The 25110-nt window shown below is 39.1% G+C and overlaps 1 protein-coding gene across 3 annotated transcripts in view; it reads left to right on the top strand.

Moving 5' to 3' along the window:
- Window positions 1–1453: 1453 nt before the first annotated feature.
- Window positions 1454–25110, top strand: part of LOC124555178 (CCR4-NOT transcription complex subunit 2) — a 102148-nt gene continuing 78491 nt past the window's right edge. Inside the window, exon 1 of one of the 3 annotated variants that reach the window (XM_047129007.1) lies at window positions 1454–1619. In XM_047129007.1, coding sequence (XP_046984963.1) covers window positions 1618–1619 — 2 coding nt within the window. In that variant the 5' untranslated portion in view covers window positions 1454–1617. The other 2 variants (XM_047129008.1, XM_047129006.1) reach the window with 2 other exon arrangements.

Raw genomic sequence — 25110 nt, 5'->3', positions numbered from 1 at the left:
TCGAGGAAGAGGAATCCGCATTTTATAATTATTTTAGAAAGTTGAAGTACTGGTTTTATCATTTGTTACATGGAAGTGCACCCATAATTACTAAAAGGAACACAGTATCATGAGTTGTAATCACTTCCCATGAATAACTGGTTTGTTTAAAATTAACTTGCCAGTCCAGTACAAATTTTGATGCAATAATCATATATCCCTCAATACCTTTCCCTTCGAGATTTATAGTTTATTTTTTGCATCTTGTATCTGGATTTCAATAGTTCAAGTGCATTATCTGTACTGGGGTTACTAGTGATATCACATAATAATGACCACTGACACTTGCAAAACCTTCACATAGAGTTTATAGAGTGCTACTTAACAATAAATACACCTACAAATAAATTCCACTTACTAATCAATCAGAGTCTACCCACAGTATTTTTTCACTTAGAGTTGCATCCAAATTGCAATCCATTTCATTGTAAATTACTGAATACTTTACCAGTATGTACAAAAACCCACTTTACAAATGTAGTAAATGGAAAGTAATTCAGTACTCTAATGTCACAGAATTCAGACTGCTTAAATTAATCTTTCGCCATCTTTTATTACATTATAAATTTTAACAAAACGAATAACGAAATGAAACAATTTATAACAAATACCAAACACAACGAACAACATCCATATCCATATTCCGTTTCATCGTGTATCATGAGGAAATGAGCTTGTTGGTCATGTGATCAATGGACGGATGATATCAGCCCATAAAAACTTTCTTCCCGAAAAACCATGACGGTGCCGTAACGTGACGAGATGGGACGGCCAGTGTAGATGTCGCCATTTGAAATGCATTGCACAATGTTTTGACGGGGCGTGACGTAACTGACAAGGTCTGTTTTCTGTTCCTTTATGAAATAAAATATAAATAAATAAAGAAGACAGAATTTTATTCAAGTATTTATTGTGATATATACATGTAACAGTAAAACCACTTTGTTCAAACTACATTATAAATGTAATGCTCTTCGAAAAGCACACTTCAACTTCTGTTACTATTTACTATGACTGTTCATTTATTTCGCTTACTTTGGAAATTATAACACTCAATATAAAGTTTTCGTTACCATGCACGCTGAAGTTTTCAGAATTTGAACACTTTTACACGTTATTACAAGTTATATTTCCAGAACAACCAATCTTACAGCACATTTGCGCCATCGGTAAATCATGTTTTTGATATATTCTCACATATGTAACTCTGTATATTGTTACTTACCATACTAGGTGTCACTGTTACAAAAGGTATTTCTAAAATTCCGTGCGTTCATGTTGCGGTACCATTCTACTCTTAACCTTTCCAAACGTTAAGTTACGCCGCTGACTTGTAGCTGCATCGTAGACTGTGGCTACATTAAATACCTTGCAGTGGGTGCAACGTATTTTGATCGTTGATCTTTGAAGTTGTTAACGTCCGCACTCAATTGTCTCTATGAAGCGCAACTGTTTGTGCTAGAGAAGCCAAAGCATTTTAAGTTAAAAGTGTTTGTGATAGTGAAATTGTGATCTCTACGAACTGAATTGTGCAGTGACACATTCCCGTAACGTGCCCAGTGTTCGACAGAACATAAAATGTGCGTTGCTGTAGTTGGAACATAAAGTTGTTTTTATATTTTAACTGCTAACATGTACGTTTTTAGTGCAACTAGTACATACACTGAGTTATACTGCCTATGTAGTGTTCCTATGAAGACGTGTGTATGAATAAGTGAGCGAAACATAATTGTTGAATGTTTCCTAGATATGTATCAGGACTCTATAAAGTATACGTATGTGACAAACGGTAGGGTGTTTAATGAATTGTACATTTGTGAATAGCACAAAAAATTCGCGGGTGAGAAGTTTATGCGTTAGACAACATCCCATAAACACGAATGCTTCAAAATTCATGGAATCAAAGGCATGGTGGGACGGGGTGGGTGGTAGAGAATTAGAAAATTGTTACAACCCTGTGCTAGAAACAGTGGAAAGTGTATATAGAAATCGCTTGAATATGTTAATTATGTTACGGCTTGCTGTTAAGATACCAGTTTTATAAAATTTTAAGGCGTCTACTGGTGTTATGGAAGAAACTAATATGACACCCAGGAACAAATTGCGGTAAGACAACTTGCAGATAAAATTGCTTAACACTGTTGATATGAGCAAATGAATAACTTCGCTATAAGAAGAACTTTGAGTACTATTTCGTGTATGCACTGCGGATTGGAAGATAACATTAAAAGTTATCATAAGGAAAAAGCTGAAATTAGTATGAACTAACCTAAAAACTGGTACATCTACCAAGAAAATATTGGAGAAACTTACATATCCATAGCACTGCACCTACTGCCCTTCTTATCCCATTATGTAGGTAACCTCTAGTGGTGGCAACTTGGATAGTATGGGACTAGTATTTAATGAGTTATTTTGTTTCTCTTGTTTTCGTTAGGGTTTCTAATCTATTCGTGGGAATGGTCTTCTAATAGACACGGAAGTGTCTTTTGTTCGTTCCAGTTTCTCGCAGCTGTTTCTCCCCTTTAATGGAATATAAGTGGATAATAAGTCAGCTGTGTCCAAGCCATTGTGATACAATTTGCCACGAAAAGTATGGCCCACCACACCATATCTGCCATCTGTTTCCCCTTGTCAATTACGAATACTACATAGTCACAACATAGTACACCATATTGTTAGGTAATTTAACTGCATATGTATCTTAAGACAAAGTTTTATAAGACACATTCGATAGATTATTATTTCTAGTCGGGGTGTACCGAAACGTTTCAACGTCTGTGTAAATTTCGAATTTTCTTATGGCTCCTGATAAATATTTCTGTAGTGCCTATCATTTCGAATTTCTGATAACAATACTTACTAACAGGTCAGGTAAGGGGATAAAATTCGTGGGATTTTGGTGAATGGAACGATGGTTCTCCTAAATTGCTCAAGGAAAATGTGGGATAATTCTTTTGAAAGAACACCTAGCCAATTTCCTTCCACAGTGTTAGTCCGTGCTCGTTTGGACCTCATTATTAGTGGGGCATTAAATATTAAAAATGAGCATTCGACGTACCTACCTAGCAAAACGCTTTACTTTCTTACTGCTCACGATTTCAAGCAAAATTAGTATGTTAGATGCGCCTCAGCAGAACTTGCAAACATTTAAACATTTTAATAACGTAAGTTAAAGTATCCAAAACACCAATATTATATGAATAATTAATTAAACTCTGCGATCAATATCAAAGGAGGGTGTGATATCAACCGGCCACTGTCCCAGCCTCTACAGATGTCAAATTGGGCTGGGATTTGTGGCATAGTGGGTGGGGGGGGGGGGGGGGGGGGGAATCGGCGGCAATCGGCGGCGGCGGTTGGTTTACGTGTCAGGGAAAATTCATGATTTCACTTTTTATATATTTAGAAGATATCTTACATAAATGGTATCGAAATTTTCATATTTTAGATCATCATTGTTAGAGGATACTACAGTGACTGCTATTTATATTCATTACAAACAGTCTGACCTTAACCCTACGCAAAAACTCGTATACAGGAACCATAAACAAACATCCTTAGCCCCCCCCCCCCCTCCCCTTACATGAAACTCACTGTATTAATTTATTGTGGGAAGCACAAGGGACATAAGTAAAAACAAACTAAAAGGAAAACAATACATTGATAATACTATGAAAAAAAATATTAAAGCTAGTTAGGTTTTCTTCTGCACACACAAATGCTACCAAAATTTTCATTGTTAACGAACACAGTTCTACAGTAATATAGCACAAATCTAAGAACCTATTCTTTTAAAGTGAATCGGTGAGAATACTTTCAACTTTCAGTTAAGAAATACATATAACAACTCTTAATGGACTGATAATCATTTGTGCACTTACACAAAAACAGCATATATTGCTGGCATATATGGCAAGAAATAAAAAGTAGTTAAATTGACTGCAACTGCAAAACAGCTTTTCCTGGTTTTACATAAATTTGCCCTAGACAACCAGTTTATTTATGACATTAGTCAAACTCCATGAATGCTGTGGACATGGGCCAAGTATGTGGAAATTAGTCAGAGCTGTATATTTTAATGTGGTAAATGAAATGACTTGATGCCATATTACATTGTTGTATTGCAGTTTATAAAATAACTCAAAACATTGATATAGTGTTTCTATGGAGATAATATTCAATGGATTAGGAGTAGTTGTCCAACAGTGTTCTTTAATCCTCTCTTAAACTCCACCAATCACCTAAAAGGCATTTGATATAGTCTGGCATGTTGTTGAATACACTTGTACCCCACCCGTATATCTGACTTTTTTGGATCAGTGTTAATCTGTTGAAGTGATTGTAGAGGTTGTCTTTTATTATTTTTGTATTGTTGTTTTCACTATTTTGATGAAAAAAGAAAATATTAATGACAAAGCACATTAATATATGGGATCTGTATATTTTTGGAATAGATCCCTACAGGGTGTCCTAGAAGTAATATCAGATATGGGTCATTGCGTGGTTATGTGCGTGGCTCTTCACAACAAATACTCTTACATTATAGTAGTCTGCATCTTCAGTAAGATGGGCAAGAAGTTGAAGCTGCTAATGATAAATACAGTTAACGTAAACAAATTTGAAATCTTTGTTGTGTGTGTGGTGTGACAAATAGGAACACTTTTTTGTCTTAAGATAACTAGAGATTTTATTAAAACTCTGGCCTCTTCGTCCATCAATTGCAGTGAAATACTGTTTTATTATAAATCAAATATTCACTTTTAGGACAACATATTATGAATTTCTCACAAACATGTATATCACATTTATATTCCAGTTTGAAAATTGTGTGTGTGTGTGTGTGTGTGTGTGTGTGTGTGTGTGTGTGTGTGTCTGTGTGTGGGGTGTGTGGGGGGGGGGGGGGGGGAAGAGGGATAAGAAGTTGGTATTAAATGGGAGAAACAAGATAATTTACCATTGAAATGAACATAAAACAATCATACAATTCAAGATACGACATTTAAAATGGGGGGAAACCAGGTGTGCAAATGTGCATGTATTACTTAAACGTAAGCTGGTATCTTATTGATCAAATTAGGAGTTTGTACATTCTTCACAATTACTGATACATCTTCCCACTACTTGTATTCATTTACTGGCCAAATCCAACACAAAATCCCCTGGCTCGGTGTTACTGTTTACTGGATGTGTACTACTACCACTACTATTGCTACTGCTGCTGCCGCTTCTGCTTGCTGATACATCCAGACTTCACTGGCTTCTCTTATTCAAAAGTTACATATACTTCCAACACTGCTTCCATAGTAGGCGCTGTCACATAATTAACGTAATGAATTGCTAGCTGCAACATGCAGAATACGTGTTTTGTTCGTTCTGCACATTTTAGCGATTTTGACAAACTCACGCCGCGGTGATGTTCTTCAGCACGCCAGTGTAGAAGTGTGCACAGAAGCAGCTAGGTGAAAACCCGTGCAATATGCACGTAAATTTGTATATATAAACCGACATAGGAATTTTCCTTTGAGTGAGACCTCGTGTACGACATCTGCCTATTGAAAGGTCGCATATTTTACTGTTCGCGTCGTTTCTGCACAATCTTTCGATGATTGTATCAATACCTTGTATTGTGATATACTGTGAATTTTCGAACATTAGCGAGTGTCGTGATGAACTCGCACTGTTATCAATTGCAGGCTTAAACTTGTGCTCTTTCATAACTTTTGAGAACAGAAGGCGAATCCTCGTTCAAAACAATCGTTCTAATTCCATTGTACTGTTATGTCAGAAATATGTTATTTTGATAATTTTCGGACGCTTACAAAGCTATATTTTCGTAAGTTACCGGTACGAGTGATTTGAATACGTAATTTATTTCGTAGCAAATCACCGTTTGTGGTTCAGTTCTGCCAACTAATACATCACCCTTGAACTTCATTGTTTATAAACGCAAATAAACGTGCGTTTTTGAGAATTTTCCGAAGCCACCATTGCCCTTTGCATAATCTGAGCTATTTGTAGCAAATCGGCGTTTCTGATTTAATTACTGTAGCAGATTCTCTAACTAACGTATTATGTTACATCTAGTTCTCCCTTAAAGAGGAATAGACCTATATATTATCTGCATTTATCGTAAATTAACACTGTTTCTGAGTGTGCTAACAACTATAATTAACCTCAAAACGTTTTAGGAAACTAGTAGTTTTTACCACAGGTTTTTGTGTTGTGTTAATGGAAATCCTATTTTGTCTATTTGCTTCAGTTCTTATGGGGAATTAGCAACTTTTTAGCCCAACAGATTGAAGGATAATCAGTGGGCTTAATTTAAACTTATTTGTTCACTACATTATAACACACAGCATCAGCAGGACTGAACCAGATACTTAGAACATTCTATGACAAGCTAGGTTGCGTCTTCCTGGACATATGCCATAGAGTTGAGAACTGTAGGTTCCCCCTAAATGTTTGAGGTTTGCACTACACATCAGAACGTGCTACTCAGGTAGCCGATTGTGTGTGGTGTGCATGCAAAGGTTTGTCAGATTGGGCGACTCTCCATCAAATCCACATGATGATAGTTGTAGGAAACCCAGATGTATCAGTGCAAGATTGAAAGACATGTCTCCCACAGATGAGAGTATGAAAATCCTACTGCTAAAATACCGAAGCATTCGCTACAAAGTGCCAGAAATTGAAGTGCTCATGGAAGAGCAGTGAAGCTGATTGAAACCTGAAATTGACAGCAGTGAGACTTTTGGAGAAAGTTTAAGTGCATATCAAAAGGATAGACAAATGGAAAATGGAGATGGTGTATTTGTCGCAGCAGAAAAGAATCTAAAGTCCACCGAGGTAGAAATTGAAGCCGCATGTGAGATTGTTTTGGAAAGACTTGATATCAGGGGTGGGCATAAACTAATTGGATCCTTCTATTGGCCACTACTCATCTCCTGATGTAACCAGAAACTTTTGAGAAAATCACTTTTACGCAAGTTCCACAATCATACTGTAATCATCGGTGAAGACTTTAATCGTCCGGCAATTCATTAGAGAAAATTACAGTTTGGTTAGTAGTGGGCGTGGAATAACATCCGTGAAACTTTACTAAATGCCTTCTCTGAAAGCTACCTAAAACAGATAGTTAGGTACCTCACTCATGAGGGAAATATATTCACTCTAATGGCCCCAAATAGACCTATCCACTTTGAGGATATCCACATATATACTGGTATCACTGACCATGAAATGTTTGTAGTAACAATGATTACCAAAGTACAAAGGACAACTAAATTAAGTTCAGTATATATGTTCAGTAAACTAGATAAAAATGTTGGTAGTGTCATATCTCCGTGAGAAACTTGAAACTTTTAGCACCGGGCAGGAGCATGTAGAGGAACTCTGGTTCAAATTTAAAAGAATAGTTGACCATGCACTGGATAGGTATGTACCCAGTAGAACAGTTCATAATGGGAAGGAACCTCCATGGTATACAGTAACTTCAAAGAAACAGATATTACTGTGTGATAAGTGTAAAAACAAAGTGTAGAGCTAGGGATAGAGATGCTGAATGAAACGCATTTGGCCATCAAGAGAGCAATGCGAGATGCTTTCAATGACTACCGTAGCAGAATATTGTCAAGTGATCTCACACAACCCAAAGAAATTGGGGTCATATGTAAAGGCTGTTAGTGGCACCAAAGTTAGTGTCCAGTCTGTTGTGAATGAGACAGGAACTGCAACTGACGGTAGCAAAGCTATAGCTGAAATACTTGACTCTGTTTCCAAATTTTACAAAGGAAAACCTAACAGAATTGTCCCAATTTAATCTTCATACCACTGAAAATACGAATGAAATAAGTATTAGTGTCAGTGGTGTTGACAAACAGCTGAAATTAAAATTGAACAAAGCTTCATGGCCTGATGGAATCCCTGTCAGATTCCAAACTGATTTTGTGGCTGAACTAGCCCCTCTCCTAACTGTAACCTATTGTAGATCCCTCAAATAAAAACACCATCTCCAGTGGCTCAGGTCACATCCGTCTACTAATAGAAGTCATCCACAAAATTGCCATCTAATGTCCTTTCATCGATTTGTTTTAGAATCTTAGGACATATTCTGAGTTCAAACATAATGAGGTGTCGTGAACAGAATGACCTCATCAATGCTAACCAGTATGGATTTTGAAAACACCGATCATGTGAAACCCAACTCTCACTTTTCTCACAAGAGACACTGAAAGCTTTGGATCAAGGTAGTCAGGTAGATGCTTTAGATATTGATTTCCAGAAAGCATATGACTCAGTACCACACCTACACTTATTGACAAAAGTACAATCATATGGAGTATAAAGTGAAATTTGCAACTGGATTGAGGACTTTTTGGTAGGGAGCATGCAACATGTTGTCGTGGATGGAGAGTCATCATCAGTAACTTCAGGTGTGCCACAGAGAAGTGTGTTGGGGCCCTTATTGTTCCAGTTGTATAGTAATGACCTTGCAGACAATGTTAATAGTAGAATCAGGCATTTTTGCAGGTAATGCAGTTATGTATTATTTGAAAGAATCTGCGTAAATATTCTGTCAGATATTGATAATATTTCAAAGTGGTACAGAGATTGGCAACTTGCTTTAAATGTTCAGAAATGTAAAGTTCTGCACTTCACAAAATGAAAAATGTAGTGTCCTATGACTATAATAGCAATGAGTCACTGTTGGAATCACAGCTCATACAAATACCTGGTTGTAACACTTTGTAAGGATATGAAATGGATTGATCACATAGGTTCAGTCATAGGTGAAGCAAGTGGTAGACTTCGGTCTGTGGGAAGAATACTGGGGATGTGCAATCAGTCTATAAAGGAGACTGCTTACAAATCACTCGTGCGAGCGGTTCTAGAATATTCCTCAGGTGTGTGGGGCCCGTACCACATAGTCCTAACAGGGGATATTGAATGTCTACAGAGAAGGGCAGGACGAATGGTCACAGGTTTGTTTAATCTGTGGGTGAGCATCACAGATATACTGAAGGAACTGAACTGGAAGAATCTTGAAGGTAGATGTAAAGTATATTGAGAAAGTATGTTAACAAAGTTTCATGAACCAGCTTTAAGTGGTTACTCTAGGAATGTACTACACCACCATATGTATCGCTCACATAGGGGTCATGAAGATAAGATAAGATTAGAATAATTACTGCATGCACAGATGCATTCAGGCAATCATTCTTCCTGTCTCTGTACCTGAATGGAACAGAAGAAACCCTTATAACTGCTTCCATGGGACATACTCTCTGCTGTGCATATCAGTGTTTTGCAATGTGTAGATGTATGAAGGGATAGAATAGTTTGTACGTTTTTCCAGCATCCATGCAGAAATGATTGTGATGATTTTAACTTCTGCAATTGTGAAAAGCAATGTTACACTTCTTAAATTCAGTTTTGCACATTTACAGAATTCGTATGGCATGTTTACTAACTCTTGATGTGATTTCATACCCACTAAACAGTTCCTTTCAAAGTTCCTTCCACACCGTCAAGTGCCCCTTTGCCATGGGAAGTACCAAAAAGAAAATTCCAGTTAGTAGAAATATTAGTCAGACTGAAAATATGAAAGATTAGGCAGTATAAAGTGATTCTTGAACTGTGCAACGCAGTCATAGGAAGATATTTTGATGTACTGAACATTTTTTTCCCCCCACTCTTGAAGGGTTTTAAGGAATGTCTAAACACTATATTTGCTATCTGACAAGTCATCACTTATAATGACATCATTGTGGATAATACCACATTTTAACCAAGCAGCAGTAGGGAAAATAGTAGTCTGTTGCTGATGCCAATGAGCACTTTGAATTTGATCTTGGCTCACAGTGATGCAGTTTTCCACAAAATCAACCTGAAAAACTGCATCAAGATTTACAAATGTTCTGTTCACATTTTTAAAGTGCCAAGACTGCTTTCTTTCACATAACACTGTAGTTTGAATGCTGGCAATTGCATCTGTATCTGTCACAGAGTCAGATACAAATCAAGTTTCCATTTCAATTCTGGGCTGTCCATCAACATCTTTCCATTGAGGGCATTTTATTTCACTATGAATTGTTTCATCATCACTGAAGATATTTTATACAGAGTTACAGTTGCATCTTTCACACCTGTCTGACATGCACTCTGTTTTCTGGATCAAATACAAGGAGGGCTATTAATTCTTGAATCCTGTGTAGGAGTACTCCTGTTTGTTTCTCTCTATTTTCCACCAAAAACTGCATATATTAGCGCTGTATCTCCATACGCATGTATTATGGAGCATAGAGGAAACAAGAAATATAAGTGGTGCGTGAAGCTATTTTTTTAATGGCAAGGTCAGGGCATTATTCATAAACTCTTCATGGGTTTCAGCAGTGTTCATCATCGTTGGTTTCTGCACCACTAATTTCTTTCCAGCTTTGGCCTTTTGTATGGTAACTTTGACCTTTTTACCTGATTCTGTCGTGCTAATGTCATCACAAAGATAAAACTATATCACATTAGCTTTCGTTTCTTCATTGACTCTTACATCCCTTTTTGAATCTACAAGCTAGTCAGCTTTTTCACAAGTTCTTGTACCTTGTCGACAAACAATTTTGCTACCACTGTTTTACATTACCTTGAGTCATTTGGCAAACCTCTCTCCACTTTACAACTGCTTTCCGTAGTAATCTGCTACTCCTATAGGAAGTCTTTTGTGAAAATGCTTTCTGGCTAATGATTTTAGCTTATATCTGTGCCACTTCTCTTCTATCTTATCATGCTCTTTCTTGAGTTTTTACTTCTTACTGTCAGTTTGAAGTGCTTATTTTTCTTTCATACTTCATAATATAAACATTATGGCTTATTTTGATTGATATTTGGCATACTTCACAGGATCATGTCATCTCTCAGTAGATGACATTCTTAGACTGAGAAATTGTTTAGACACCTCCAAATAAAGAAATAACTGTTTAATTTACATAGTGTTAATTTCCCTTTACTGAGCAGTTCCACAATGATGAAACTGAAATACCTATAAAAAATAAAATAATGAAGTTTTTTCCAAATAAGTTGCTTAATAGTGGTAATGGATCTTCTGCTGTAGAAAATTTGTTATTACAGCTACTTTGAACTATTCTAATTTTTTGGTATAGAGGGTTCTTTCTCATGGACTGACCCTATATTTCTTATAACACTCTTCTCAAAATACTATCCCTGTGAGGCATTTTCCTATAAAATGATTTCATGACTCATTAGTTGGAAATATGAGGAATAAAAAAGTTCTTGCAAGCCTAGCCTAACTAGGTGCTTCATTAATTACAAGTAGTGCATTTTCCGATTAAGGTTATGATCTATCTGTAGCACCCAAATTTTAACACTTCCACCTTTTATTTCATTGTTTGAATGACTATTTTATAGTTTGTGGAATTGTGTGAAAGAAGTACAGAATGCTACGTACTGAGTCTTGTCAAAATTTGAAGATAAACTATTAGACTTGGCTCATCTGTTGATGTTCTCTAACTATTGATTAGATGCCCTTTCAGTAAGAGGGTTGGTAGTACTTTTATCCCACTACTTGTATGATCTGCAAATGGTCAAAATTTGTATCATCTGACAATAGAAATGATAAATCATTTGTGTGTATCAAAAACACAGGACCCGACATAGAACCCTGCAGTACACAATATCGGATGGCTTCAAATACTGTGTGCCTATTGTTACATGATTGACATGGAACTTGTAAATTCAGTGTTCTGTCCTGTAGATAAAATAAAAAACCATGCCCTTGCTATAAATTAAATTTCATAATATTTTAACGTTTGTACAAGGGTTTCGTTGTTGCACAGTTAAAGGTCTTTGCCAAGTCACAAAATACTGCAATTGCTAGTAATTTGACTCACTGTAGTATATCTTCTGTCAAGATAAATGTAGCTTGCTCAGTTGACAGTTCTTTTTTTACTAACAATCGTTTTTCTGTATGAAGTGTTTATATATTCTGCTGTACAAAATCTTCTGAAACTTTTTGAAACTACAGGCAATAATGAGAGAGTTGGTTATTTTTACCAATGTTTTATCTCATTTTTGTTGAATGGCTTAACATCATGTTTCTTTGTCTGTGATGGTACGATTATGAAAAGATTTACTATATAAGTAACTTAATGGATTACATAGTTCAACTGAAACAATTAGATTAATTTAGTACCGATTTCATAACAACAGATTGAACAACAATTTTAAGTGTTGGAAATTTTGAAACCTACTTTTGGAGATCTAAAATGTGGTTCAGTTCTGTCAAATTATTTATGCGTTTCTAAGAAACTATAGCCTATGAATTGAAGGAATGTCCAAACCTAAATTATCTGTTACTGACAGCAAAAAGTTAAGAGGATGTGTCTGTAATTTTGGGACAATCTTGAATCAGTTCATTATGTCTTAAAAGAAATCACCATTTTCTTAATTTTTGTTCCTTTATCATTTTTTACTGTGTTGCAAATAGTTCTTATCTTGTTGCTGGAGGAACTATTTTTTCTTATAATTATTTTGGTGCTCTGACTGTTTACAATTTTGTTATAAAATTTGTAATGAGATTTATCCCTGTCATGTGTGTCCCTCCATGCTAAGTAGTCTCCTCTTAGTTTTGCCTGATAGTTTGATTACTTTTGTGATCCAGGGCAAACATAGGTTGATTTGTTATACAATGATTTTTCATAGTAATATATGACTATATGAAAGAAAACATTATATTTTTAGTTGACACCAGGTGTGTTGTCTGCACTTTCACCTGTGTATATCTGGCAGATACTTCTTGAATTTCTTACTTTTCGATTTATTACTTTTGGCATTTTCTAATTCTATTTATTTATGCTCTGTCCCTCGTATTAAACATCAGTAGTTGACAGTTGCGATCTGTTAGACCCTTACATACAGGAGTTACACTTCAATTTCAGTCTCCGTTTGTACAAATATTATCAATTCCAGTTTTCATATCTCGTTTTAAATTGTATGGTTGCAGTTAGATCACAAGAAATTGCAAGGGATTCAAGTACATCATGAGAATAAGAGATTATATGAAATGGTAAGGTTCTCGAATACAACTTAAGAATACAGGAGTGGACAAAAATACTGAAACACTGAAAACCTAACACATTACCATGCCTAATACAGTGTAGAAAAAACCATTGGCATTTAAAACAGGTTCCAGTTATCTCAGACTTGATAAGTGCTAGTCCTGTATAGCTTTTTCAGGGAAATCTTGTGCCTTCATTCGTACAAAATAGTGACGAGTTCAGGTAACAACAATGGAAATGCCTGGTGATCATGCATCCTTCTTTGTAAAGTAGACCACAAAAACTGAATAATATTGAGACTTGGTGACTGGCAGCCAGGGGAGACGTGGCAATTCATACTTGTGATAACCAAACCAATCTCGGATGATGAGAGCTGCCTGAACAGGGTCTCTTGTCATCTTGGAACACAGCATCACCATAGGGGAGCAAACATTGTACTGTGGGGTGGACCTGTTCAGCTAAAATGGTCACACAGTCCTTGGAAGTAATGCGACCTTGCAGAGTACACATGGAGCCCGTGGAATTCCACACTGAGGCTGCACAAATCGTCATAGAATACCACCATGTTTCGCTCTTGGGACATAAACATAGCCAGAAGCTGCAAACGAGTGTGAAAACACTCACCCAAACAAATGGCTTTCTCTCATTGAGCCACAGTCCAGGTTTTATAGCTTCAGTGCCGTGTTTTCCTGTTATGGGCATTAGCATAACAGATGAGTGGTTTTGGAATTCCAGCTTGCTCTGCAATTCCCTGTTTATGGAATTCCCTGTGTGGTGTTAACGAATGTGACATTTGGTTCTACAGTGACTGCTTTTTCACAACAATCCTTTTCAGTGACCATTTGTCATGATCACTCAACACACAATTTCTTCTGTGTTGTGACTTAGCAAATAATGTTCTCCCACTTTTCAAATATGGGTATATATCTTCAGTAAGGTGCTACTTGGAACACCAAACAACCAAACACTTAAACTACCTTGGTGATGGAATCACCAACTATATGAACACCACCAATTTTCCCATGTTCGAATTCACAGCTCCAACATACTGCACTCAGTACTACATAGAACGTTCTGACCACAACTGATATAATATGTTGAGTACTTTGCTCCATTGCGGTTTGTGGTTAGATATGACAGCACAACCCACAGACTTGGCTAGCATATAAATTTTTGTTCAAGCATGCATTTCTCATGGCGTTTCCTTATTTTTGCCCAACCCCCTCGAGTAGGCTGTATGCCTTAATAATTAAACTCTCCTCTTTTTATTACCTCAGTCTATTTGTCAGTTAAGATGTTTAATAACGCATGAAAAGTTTTCATAAATAACTCAAAATTCCCAGATGGAGTACTGTGAATTATGACTTTCCATGAAACTCTATTTATAAACACAAGCATTTCAAAAATGCAGACCACAGCAACATGTGAAGATATCAGTGTTTCGTGTTTGTGTCTGTTTTAGTATAAGTGGCTACTCATTTCTCCAATCCTGATCTGCAGTAACTGGATACTAAATTAATCTATACATACTCAGGATTCGTATATTATTGGTCACATGATGTTCAGAAACACAAATTACATGGGCATGATTAGTATGTTACTGACCATCTGAACAAATCAGAATTTCGAATTATTATTTTTTTTCATCCAGTATTTTAGTGCAGTTTATGTGCTTTAACCTTATTTTTCCTTTCACTTGTTTCTGGCTCAGAATTTTCCAATATATTTACTTCTTTTAAGACTGATCAGCTGAAATATGAATTTGCCCTAAAAATATGAATTTGCCCTAAAAATATGTTGCTCTCTCACCAGCCACCACAGGAATACTGCAGTGAATAGCATTGCCTAATATTAAAGTTTCCACTATTAGCCCATCCAGTTTCCCTTTCGTATTGAGGTTTAAGTTGTGACTCCTGAAGCCTCACCTGTCAATACCATCAACAGTAACCAAACCCTCTTTTTACCTGACAGAAGCAGTCAATCTAGTGCCATGTTCACATGACTTGAAGAGCTTTTTGATTGCTGCCAATCAGACCACCTCCAATTAATTCAAATTGAATATTTACATGGTTTTTTGCAGAAGCTATCTGTACCAGATCACTCTGTGCACTGTAGCCTTGATCTGTGTCACTACTGTTTACTGTGTTCTTCATTATCGCAAAATTATTCTCCTTTACAAAATCCTTGCAGAAAGAACATGTATCTTCCACCATTTAACTAAGCCACACATCTGAAGACATTTGAAGTTTGCGGCCTTCTACACATTTCTTAATTCTTCCAGCAACAACTGACTACACCTCTTCTCTGACTGCTACCAAAGAGTAGGTCTTCCCTCATAATTGCTACTTTCTCTGAAACTTTTAGTTTGTTACTGAAAGCCTGCTTCATGTTGATGACACTTCTACTGATACGGGCGAAGCTATTTTTTTTTTTTTTACCATTGACAAATCTATATGTCTCTTCTCTTTTTCTGGCCTCTGTTTCTCTCTACTGCTTTGCACTATCCTCCTCTCCTATAACCTTCACACATCCTTCATATCACTGTCCAGTTGGGTCATAATTTCTCTTTTCTGTTCCTCTGATTATGTTACGTTGTCTTGTGCACAGACTCAATATATGTAAATTTGCCCATCTTTGCTCAGCAAATATTTGAGTTCTGAAGACAAATGTAAATCAGAGAAATAGTGTATCCAGTTACTCAGCTAGACAGGATAAATAGAGCAAAATGTATAATAGGTGCTGTGGCAAACTATCTCGGTGGTTATAAATTCAAATGTCTTGGGTTCAATTCTCAATTGGTCCAAGGATTTCTTTCTGACATTTATCACATCTTTCACCTCTGAAAATGATTTTTATGTGTAAAAGAATTTCAAATTGCAGCACAATTCAGTGTCCACATTAAGCTGTATGTCTTACTATGACTGAGTGGATGAGAATAGGAAAAAGTTGTTCGCCAGTGAAAGCCTTTCTTTCCTTAGGGGAAAGATGCAGTTATATTTTGATACAGTCAATTTGCACTTTGACCATAATTGCTCCAGTGAGTAGAAGTGTGATAAAGGATAGTAAGAGGGAAGGTGACTCCATGTAGCTTTCATTAAAGCCGTCATTAAACCCAAGTTTTCCAGCCAGTCATTTCTGTAGGTATGGGAATAGGCAGAATCCAATTAGTCAAATTTGGCGAACAGTGTGGCTTCTGCAACAATCCACATGTCAGATGCATTTGTATAGTGAAGGTATGAGCTTTCTGTTTCTGCAGACAATCCTAAATGTGTTACTACAAAGAACACGTTTCTCATCAGTGAAGAATTCAAAACATTAGGCTTCACTGATTATCTGCTCACCTTGTAACAGTAAAATTTTGCATTTGAGAATTTCATTATCCCATTAACTGAATGGGCTTTCTTGGTGTAAAGTGACAATAGTTCTTTGTAAGTCACAAGCTACTGCATGCATTATGCTACATGCAAATTCAAAATTATTCTCCTTGAAGTGACATTATTTCACCTGTCTGCCATATCTTACATGCCAGGTAGAATAGCCTTGTCACAGTTTGTTCCCACAAGGATCTCAATAATTCTCAGCAAATATTATCAACTCTAAATGCTTTGTTTCAATGTAGATCTCCATGTTGTCAAACTCTTTTCGCTGATACATCACCCATCTCACCTTCATTTATATATTTCCTCTTCCTTTTCCATAATATTGCGTTCATGATTGTTTTCCTTTTATAGATACTTTTTGTATTCCTTCCACCTTTCAACCCACCCTCCCTCCCTTTGCTTAATACTGGCTTGCCATGTGGGTTCTTGATACTCATACATCTGCTTCTCTTTCCTCCAAAGTTTCTTTAATTGTCCCATATGCAGATCTATCCTCTCCATAGTGATGCATGGTTAAACGGTTTTCTATTTCTCCTCTGTCCGTTACTACTTTGCCATATTCCACTTTTGTCAGTCTCAGTTTTTAGGCATCTGGTTTTCCTTTCACCTGCTTAATTTGCAGCATTTTTATATTTTCCTTTTAAATCAGTTATATTCAGCAGACCTACCTCACATAGTATCCCAAGACTTTTACTGATTGTTGCCTTTTTGCCTATTGGACCCTCTGGTGCATTCACTATTTAAGATCTCGGAGCTACACATTCACCTTCTATCGTTAGCCTTCCCCCTGTTAATGTCAATTGTTGCCTAATACTCCCTTTGAATCTTTCAACAACTAGTCCTTCTTTCAATTTATCCAGATCTCATCTCCTCAGTTTGTTTTAATCTGCAGTTCATAACCAATAAATTATGATCACCATCATATAATCTAACTGAAACCTACTGGTGTCTCCAAGGATGTCCATCTATGCTGCATTGTTTCATGATTACATTATAAACAATGCAAAATTCTACTAGGCAGCTTCCACCTCCCATTCTTCTTTTTCCATGAATTTTCTCCAACTATTTATTTGTCTCTTCCTTTTTCTACTGTTGAGTGCACCCTCCAGCACAGTTATATTTTCATCTCTGTTAGCGATCTGAATAATTTGTATTATCTCATCACCCTTTCTTTCAGTCTCTTCATCTGCAGAGCTAGTAGGCCTGCAAACTAGTGCTGCTGTGGTGATTGTTGGCTTTGTGTCTGTTTTGGGTGTAATAATTGATTCCCCATGCTATTCATAGTTGTTAACCTACATTCCTATTTGTTTGTTAATTATTAGACCTACTCCTGCATTAATCCTATTCAACTTTGTGATGATAACCCTATACCTGTCCTACCAGAAGTCCTATTCGTCTCGCCACAACATTTCATTAATTACCACTGTATCTGATTTCAATCTATCCACTTCTCTTTTTGAATTTGCAAAACTACCTACCCAATTAACTGATGTAACATTTCATGCTCCAATCTGTAGAGCACAAGATTTGATTCTCGTGATTTTCTGTGTGGTGGAGGTCAGAGTCCAAGTAAGGCAAGTACTGATAGGTGTCGATATTACTGAACCATTAGTACAACAACTCATGGATGTAAAATACTGACATGAATTACTGGTACTTACTGTTAAATGAAAAGACTGGTAGTAGCCAACTTTGGGATAGATCTGTCAGAGTTCCAAGGAAATGTAGGAAAATAAAAGGCAAAACTGACCCTTCAACTTATTGTAGACAGTAAACCGACGATAGGCAACCGTATGTTTATAACAACTCATGTGGAAGCCAGATTGCAGTTCAAAAATGCGAAACGTGTTGAAGGGAAGCAGTTATTGGAAAGGTAGTGGCACAGGGCTGTAGCTGAGCCCCATGTTGTTTAATCTGTACAAAGAGTAAACTGTAAAGAAAACCAAAGAGAAAATTGAAAAAAGTAATCAAAATTCAGCAATAAAAAATTAAAACTTTGAGGTTTGCTGATGACATTGTTTTTATGTCAGCAACATCAAATGGCTTTGATAATGAGTTGAACAGAATGGATAGTCTCCAGAATGAGATTTTCTCTCTGCAGCGGAGTGTGCGCTGATATGAAACTTCCTGGCAGATTAAAACTGTGTGCCCGACAGAGACTCGAACTCGGGACCTTTGCCTTTCGCGGGCAAGTGCTCTACCATCTGAGCTACTGAAGCACAACTCACGCCCGGTAGTCAAAGCTTTACTTCTGCCAGTATCTCGTCTCCTTGTAAAGCTGTGAGTACCGGGCATGAGTCGTGCTTCGGTAGCTCAGATGGTAGAGCACTTTCCCGCGAAAGGCAAAGGTCCCGAGTTCGAGTATCGGTCGGGCACACAGGTTTAATCTGCCATTAAGTTTCAGAATGGATAGTGTCATGAAAAGACACTAAGAAAAGTAAAACAATGGAAATGAAATAAAATGCAGTCTGGTGGTGCTGCTGAGAGAATTATACTAAGAAATATGTCGCCAGCAGTAGTAGTTATGTTTGGCCAGCAGAATAAGTGACAATGGCAGATGTAGACTCTCAGTATCAAGAAAAACTTTTATGAATGAGAGAGATTTAATAATGCAGTGAACCTGTGCCCCTTCAAACCCCTCTTGAAGCTGTGGCTGTCGGGATAAGAATGACACAGGAAATAACTTGTCTGCAATGTATATCTTCCTCCAGATGGTGCAGTACCCCTGAACACATTGGCTGTACTGATTGATCAGCTCCCTAAACCCTTCCTACTTGTGGGGTGGCGCCGTGCTTACAGGCTCAGGCAGAAATGTCGAAAATTTACTGTCACAACTTAACCTCTGCCTCTTAAATGCAGGTGCCCCCACACATATCAGTGTGTCATATGGCACATATTTGGCCATTGATCTCTCGGTTTGCAGTCCTGGCCTTCTCCCCTCTATCCGCTGGAGAGCACATGATGACCTGTGTGGTAGTGATTACATCCCCATCTTCTTGTCACTGCCCCGGCGTCAGCCCCCACGGACACCTGCCCAGATGGGCTTTAAACAAGGCAGACTTGAATGCTTTCACCTCTGGTGTCACGGTAATATCGATATGGTGGTTGAGCAGGTAACTACAATGATTGTTTCTGTGCATAAAACATGATCCCTCATTATTTAGGGTGCCCCTGCAAAAGACAGTCCCTTAGTGGTCACCGGAAGTTGCTGAGGCAGTTAAGGAGTGTGGGCGAGCTATACAGCGGCATAAGCAGCACCCTTCCCTGGAGCACCTCATAGCCTTTAAATGGCTCTGTGCCCGTGTTTGCCAACTTATCAAAAGATGGAAACGGGAGTGTTGGGAGAGATAACGTCTCTACCATTAGGTGCCATATGTCACCAAGTCTGGGCAAAGATCAAACTTGTTTTTGGGTACCAGACCCCCAACAGGTGTTCCTGGTGTTAACATAAATGGCGTGTCATCTACCAATGCAAACGCGATTGCCGAGCACTTTGCTGAGCGTGATGTTTGACCCTCTGCGTCGGAGAATTACCCCCCAGCATTTCGCACTCTCAAATGGCGGCTGGAAGGGAAAGTCCTCTCGTACACTACACCCCACAGTGAACTCTGTAACGCCCCATTTACAGAGTGGGCGCCCCTCAGTGCCCTTGCACATTGCCCCAACACAGCTCCTGGGCTATATCAGATCCACAGTCAAATGATTTAACATGTCTCATCTGGCTACAAGCGAAATCTCCTCGTGACCTTCAACTGGATCTGGTGCAATGACGTCTTTCCATCGCACTGGCGGGTGAGCACCATCGTACCAGTGCTCAAACCTGGCAAAAACCCGCTTGATGTGGATAGCTATTGGCCCATCAGCCTCACCAACATTCTTTGTAAGCTACTGGAATGTATAGTGTGTCAGCTGTTGGGTTGGGTCCTGGAGTCGCGTGGCCTAGGCTCCGTGCCAGTGCAGTTTCCACCTGGGTCACTCTACCACTGATAATGTTGTGTCCCTCATGTCTGCCATCCTAACAGCCTTTGATGCCAACACGTGGTTCCCATTTTATTTTTTACTAACATAAAGCATACAGTAAGACCTGGCGACGTCATATCCTTGCCTTATTATGTGGGTGGGGTTTCCGAGGCCCACTCCTGATTTTTATCCAGAATTCCCTGTCGCTTCGTACTTCCCATGTCCAAGTTGGCGCCTCCCATAGTTCGCCCCATATCCAGGAGAATGGGGTCCCGCAGGGCTCTGTATTGAGTCTCTCTCTCTATTTTTAATGGCCATTAATGGTCTAGCAGCAGCTGTAGGGCCGTCTGTCTCACCCGATTTGTATGCAGATGTCGTCTGCTCTTCATACTGCTCCATCAGTACTGGTGTTGCTGAGCGGTGCAAACAGGGAGCCATCCACAAGATGCTGTCATGGACTCTAGCCCACGGCTTCCAGTTTTAGGTCGCAAAGTCATGTGTTAAGCACTTCTGTCAGCTTTGTACCGTTCATCCAAAACCAGAACTTTAACTTACTGATCATCCCCTCACTGTAGTGGAGACATACCGATTTTTAGGACTGGTTTTTTGTCACCCGATTGACTTGGCTTTCTCACCTTTGTCAGTTTATGCGGAAGTGCTGGCAGCACCTCAATGCCCTTCGCTGCCTGAGCAATACCAACTGGGATGAAGATTGCTCTACACTGCCACAGCTCCACAGAGCACTTGTTCAATGCCGTCTTGACTATGGGAGTCTGGTTTATGGTTCGGCGGCACCCTCAGCATTGCATTTACTCAACCCGTGCATCACTGTGGCATTTTACTAGCGACGGGAGCTTTTACGACGAGTCCAGTGACCAGTGTCCTGGCGGAGGCTGGAGTCCATTGCAGGTCAGGCAAGCGCAACTGCTCACCAGTTACATTGCACATGTTCGTAGTTATTCTGTGCATTCGAATTACTGTCTCCTTTTCCCACCCACAGCGGTTCATCTCCCGCATTGGTGGCCCAGGTGAGGGTTGAAAATTGCAGTTTGCATCCAGTCTCTTCTGTCTGAAGTGGATTCCTTGCCTTTACCACCTATAATTGAGGTCCATTCGCATACACCTCCATGGTGTGCATCTAGGCCGCGGCTTCGCCTGGACGTTTCACGTGGCCCAAAGGACTTGATCACTTCCTCTCTATCCTTGACATGGACCGAGGCCATGAAGTGGTTTACACCGACAGCTCGATGGCTGATGGTCACGCCAGCTACACTTATGTCCATGGTGGACATATTGAACAGCATTCCTTGCCCGATGGCTGCAGTGTTTTCACTGCAGAGCTGGTGGCTATATCTCGTGCTCTTGAGCACATTAGCTCATGCCCTGAGGAGTCACTTCTTCTGTGTATTGACTGCTTGAGCAGCCTACAAGCTATCGACCAATGCTACCGCCGTCATCCTTTGGTAGCGACCATCCAAGAGTCCATCAATGCCCTGGAATGATCCAGTTGTTCAGTGGTGTTTGTCTGGACCCCAGGTCCCATCGGAATCCCAGGCAATGAACTTGCTGGCAGGCTGGCCAAACAGGCTATGCAGAAACCGCTTATGAAGATCAGCATACCAATAACTGACCTGCGTTCGTTTTTACACCGCTAGGTTTTTCGGCTTTGGGAGACGGAATGGCTTAATCTCAGTACGCACAACAAACTGCGTGCCATTAAGGAGACTATGAATGTGTGGCAGTCCTCCATGCGGGGGGCCCCCCATTGGCCACACATTACGACCCACGGCTGCCTCCTGCACCTTGAAGACCTGCCTCAATGTTGATGCGGCGCCCGTTTGACAGTGGCCCACTTTCTGGTGCACTGTCCAACTTCTACTGCCCTGCAGCAAAATCTTTGGTTACCGAACTCGTTGCCACTAATTTTATCTGAACACTCCTCATTGGCTGATTTAGTTTTACATTTTATTCGCGAGGGTGGATTTTATCATTTGATCTAAGTTTTTGCCCATGTTCTTTGTCCCTCTGTGTCCTCCACCCTAGTGCTTTTAGGGTGGAGGTTTTAATGTGTTGCAGAGTGGCTGGAGTCTCCTTTTTATTCTCATGGTCAGCCAGCCATGGTAATCGGTTTTGTTTTTTTAATCTCTTCTGCCTGTTTCTTGTGTTTCTGTGGTTTTCTTCTCCCCTTTCTTCCATTTAAGTATTTGTTGCCCTTCCACTGTTCTTGTGGTTTTTCCTTTCTCTCAGTTTTATTTTGTCAGTTTCGCGTGTTTTATTCTCACCCTTGTGGCTTTGTTTTATTCAGAACAACGGACCATTGACCTAGCAGTTTGGTCCCTTCCCCCCTATTTTAAACAAACAAACCAACCATCCATTGATAATGGTTAGAAGTTTTTGATATCCATGTGTGGAGAGTCCAAAACAGGACTCTCCCACTTCCCTACTGAACACACAGGACTGCATTCCCCAGACAGGCATCAGTGCCCAGCTGCTTCCACATTCTTCTATGACAATTGTTAGGCATCAGATAAATCCTGCACTTGTGAAGAGAACCCTGTGCCACTGATCCGGGTTCCATTCAGAGTGATTTCTAGGCCATCTCCACACAACACCGTAATTGTGAAGGGTTTGCTTGAAATAGGTACCTAAGGGTCAAACTGGTGTCATATAGATGATTGTGGGTTGTTTGAGTTGACACGTGCCTCCCAAGTGGCTCCAAAAGGGCAACACACAGCTGTTGTGTTCTCACATAATGCTTGCACCGTAATTTGTGCATACCAATCATTAGCTAGCAGTGGGCCTACCACTGTGAGGCCTGTCTTCGAATGTTTTGTGTTGGCAATAGAGGTTAAATAATTAGTTGATGTAACTATGGTGTATGCCAGTTTGGCAGACAACTTCCCATCCTGAAAACCCTTCTTCTTGGAAATTGACTTGAGTGCTGTGATGATGGACCGGACAGTGTGCGTGAGCCTCATTGTCCTGCTCACAGCTCTATTGAACTGCAATGTGGATTCAGATTTATTCTGACCTCCATTACATAAAGATTTTCTATGTTCAAAGGAGTAATGAGGAAGAGGTTTTCAATCAATTAACCAGATTCAAGTCACGAGGATGGCTTGAAACTTGAAATTGTGCGTGGCATAGGAAGTCATTTTTCCTGTTAACCATTTGTGAATATGACACACACTGTGTGGCTTACGGAGTTTTGGTGTAGATGTGTATAAACAGTGCCACTGAGATATAAAAGATGTCACTGATGGGGTCTACTGGCAATTAATGTAATTTATGTTTTTTAAATTTTATTTTAAAGAACACGAACTCACGGAACTCTGTGTGTGGGTATAAACAGTGATATATCTTAACTAACTTGGTCCTAAAAGGTTATTGCCCATCTACAAGTTAATACATGTTTGGCACTGAGTGAGCCAGCCATTATACTATCACAAGTCTAACCAACCACTCATTCCCAACTTTGTTTAGCGGTAAACGTCAATTTTACTGCACCTTTGGATGCACTCATCAGCAGCCACTGTCGGAGTGGAGTTGATTGTGGTTCCATAACAATCGTACAAATTAGACATTGGTGGTGCAAATTTAAGGAGCGATCCCATCAGAAACGCTGTCCATATTATAAGTTCAGGGACTATTCCCATCTGCCTGTGAATGTAAAATAAATCTGATATCTTGCTTTTAGGCATTTTGTCATATGTAGTTGTCTCCTTGAAATATACGAGGGTTGGAACTTATAGTGGCATCTATTTATTCACAACCGATACAAAAAAGTTAAATGTTGGCACCTGTTCCTGTCCTTCAAAGTAGTCGCCAGCAATGTGGGAGCCTGTTCTGTTGATGGTGTAATTGGAACGGTCTACTGCCTGTCAAATCTCTGGAACAGTTCTGAAGCAAATGCTACGAAGTGGTTCCTTCATCTTCGGAATCAAATCGAAGTCACAAGGACTTAAGTCTGGGGAGTATGGTGGATGGTACAGTACCTCCCAGTCTCATCGACTGAACAGAGCGGTCACAGCTTATGCTGTATGCGCCCGCAAATTGCCATGCAAAATGATGGGTGGGTTGCGCAGAAAGTGTGACCATTTCTTTCGCAAAGCTGGTCACAGGTGATGCTCCAGAGTAATAATGTCCATTGGCGGTCTGCTGTGGAGGAACGTAATGTGTTAGGATAACACCATCATAGTCATGCACGAGAATCACCACAACTTTAGACCGCTCCATTCACACCATCAACAGAACAGGCTCTGCTAATGGTATACTACACCTTCCACATCACTGGCAACGGGTTATATACAATGCTGGTGACAACTTCGAAGGACAGTAACAGGTGCAAACATGTAACTCTTTTGTATCGGTTGTGAATAAATAGTTGCCACTATTTAAGTTCCAGCCCTCGTTGAAACATGTTAGCTGTGAGATTAATTGGTCTATTTTCACTTAGGAAAAAGATGATAATTTCTGTGAAGCACTTTTTTCTTATTAATAATTGAAATATACCTAGGAGAAAATTTTCTTACCAGTACCTCAGTGCCCATGTTTTATTGTACTTAGCATGTGATGCACTAAGGCTGCTACTCAAAAATAAGTTCTGCAACTAATTATACATATGTTTTCAGAAACATTGCCTTTACAAATGGTACATTGCT

This window comes from Schistocerca americana, chromosome X (genome assembly GCF_021461395.2).
Source record: "Schistocerca americana isolate TAMUIC-IGC-003095 chromosome X, iqSchAmer2.1, whole genome shotgun sequence".
Lineage (NCBI taxonomy): Eukaryota > Metazoa > Arthropoda > Insecta > Orthoptera > Acrididae > Schistocerca > Schistocerca americana.
Note: the sequence above shows the minus strand (reverse complement) of the source record. Positions and strands in the feature narration are given on the sequence as shown.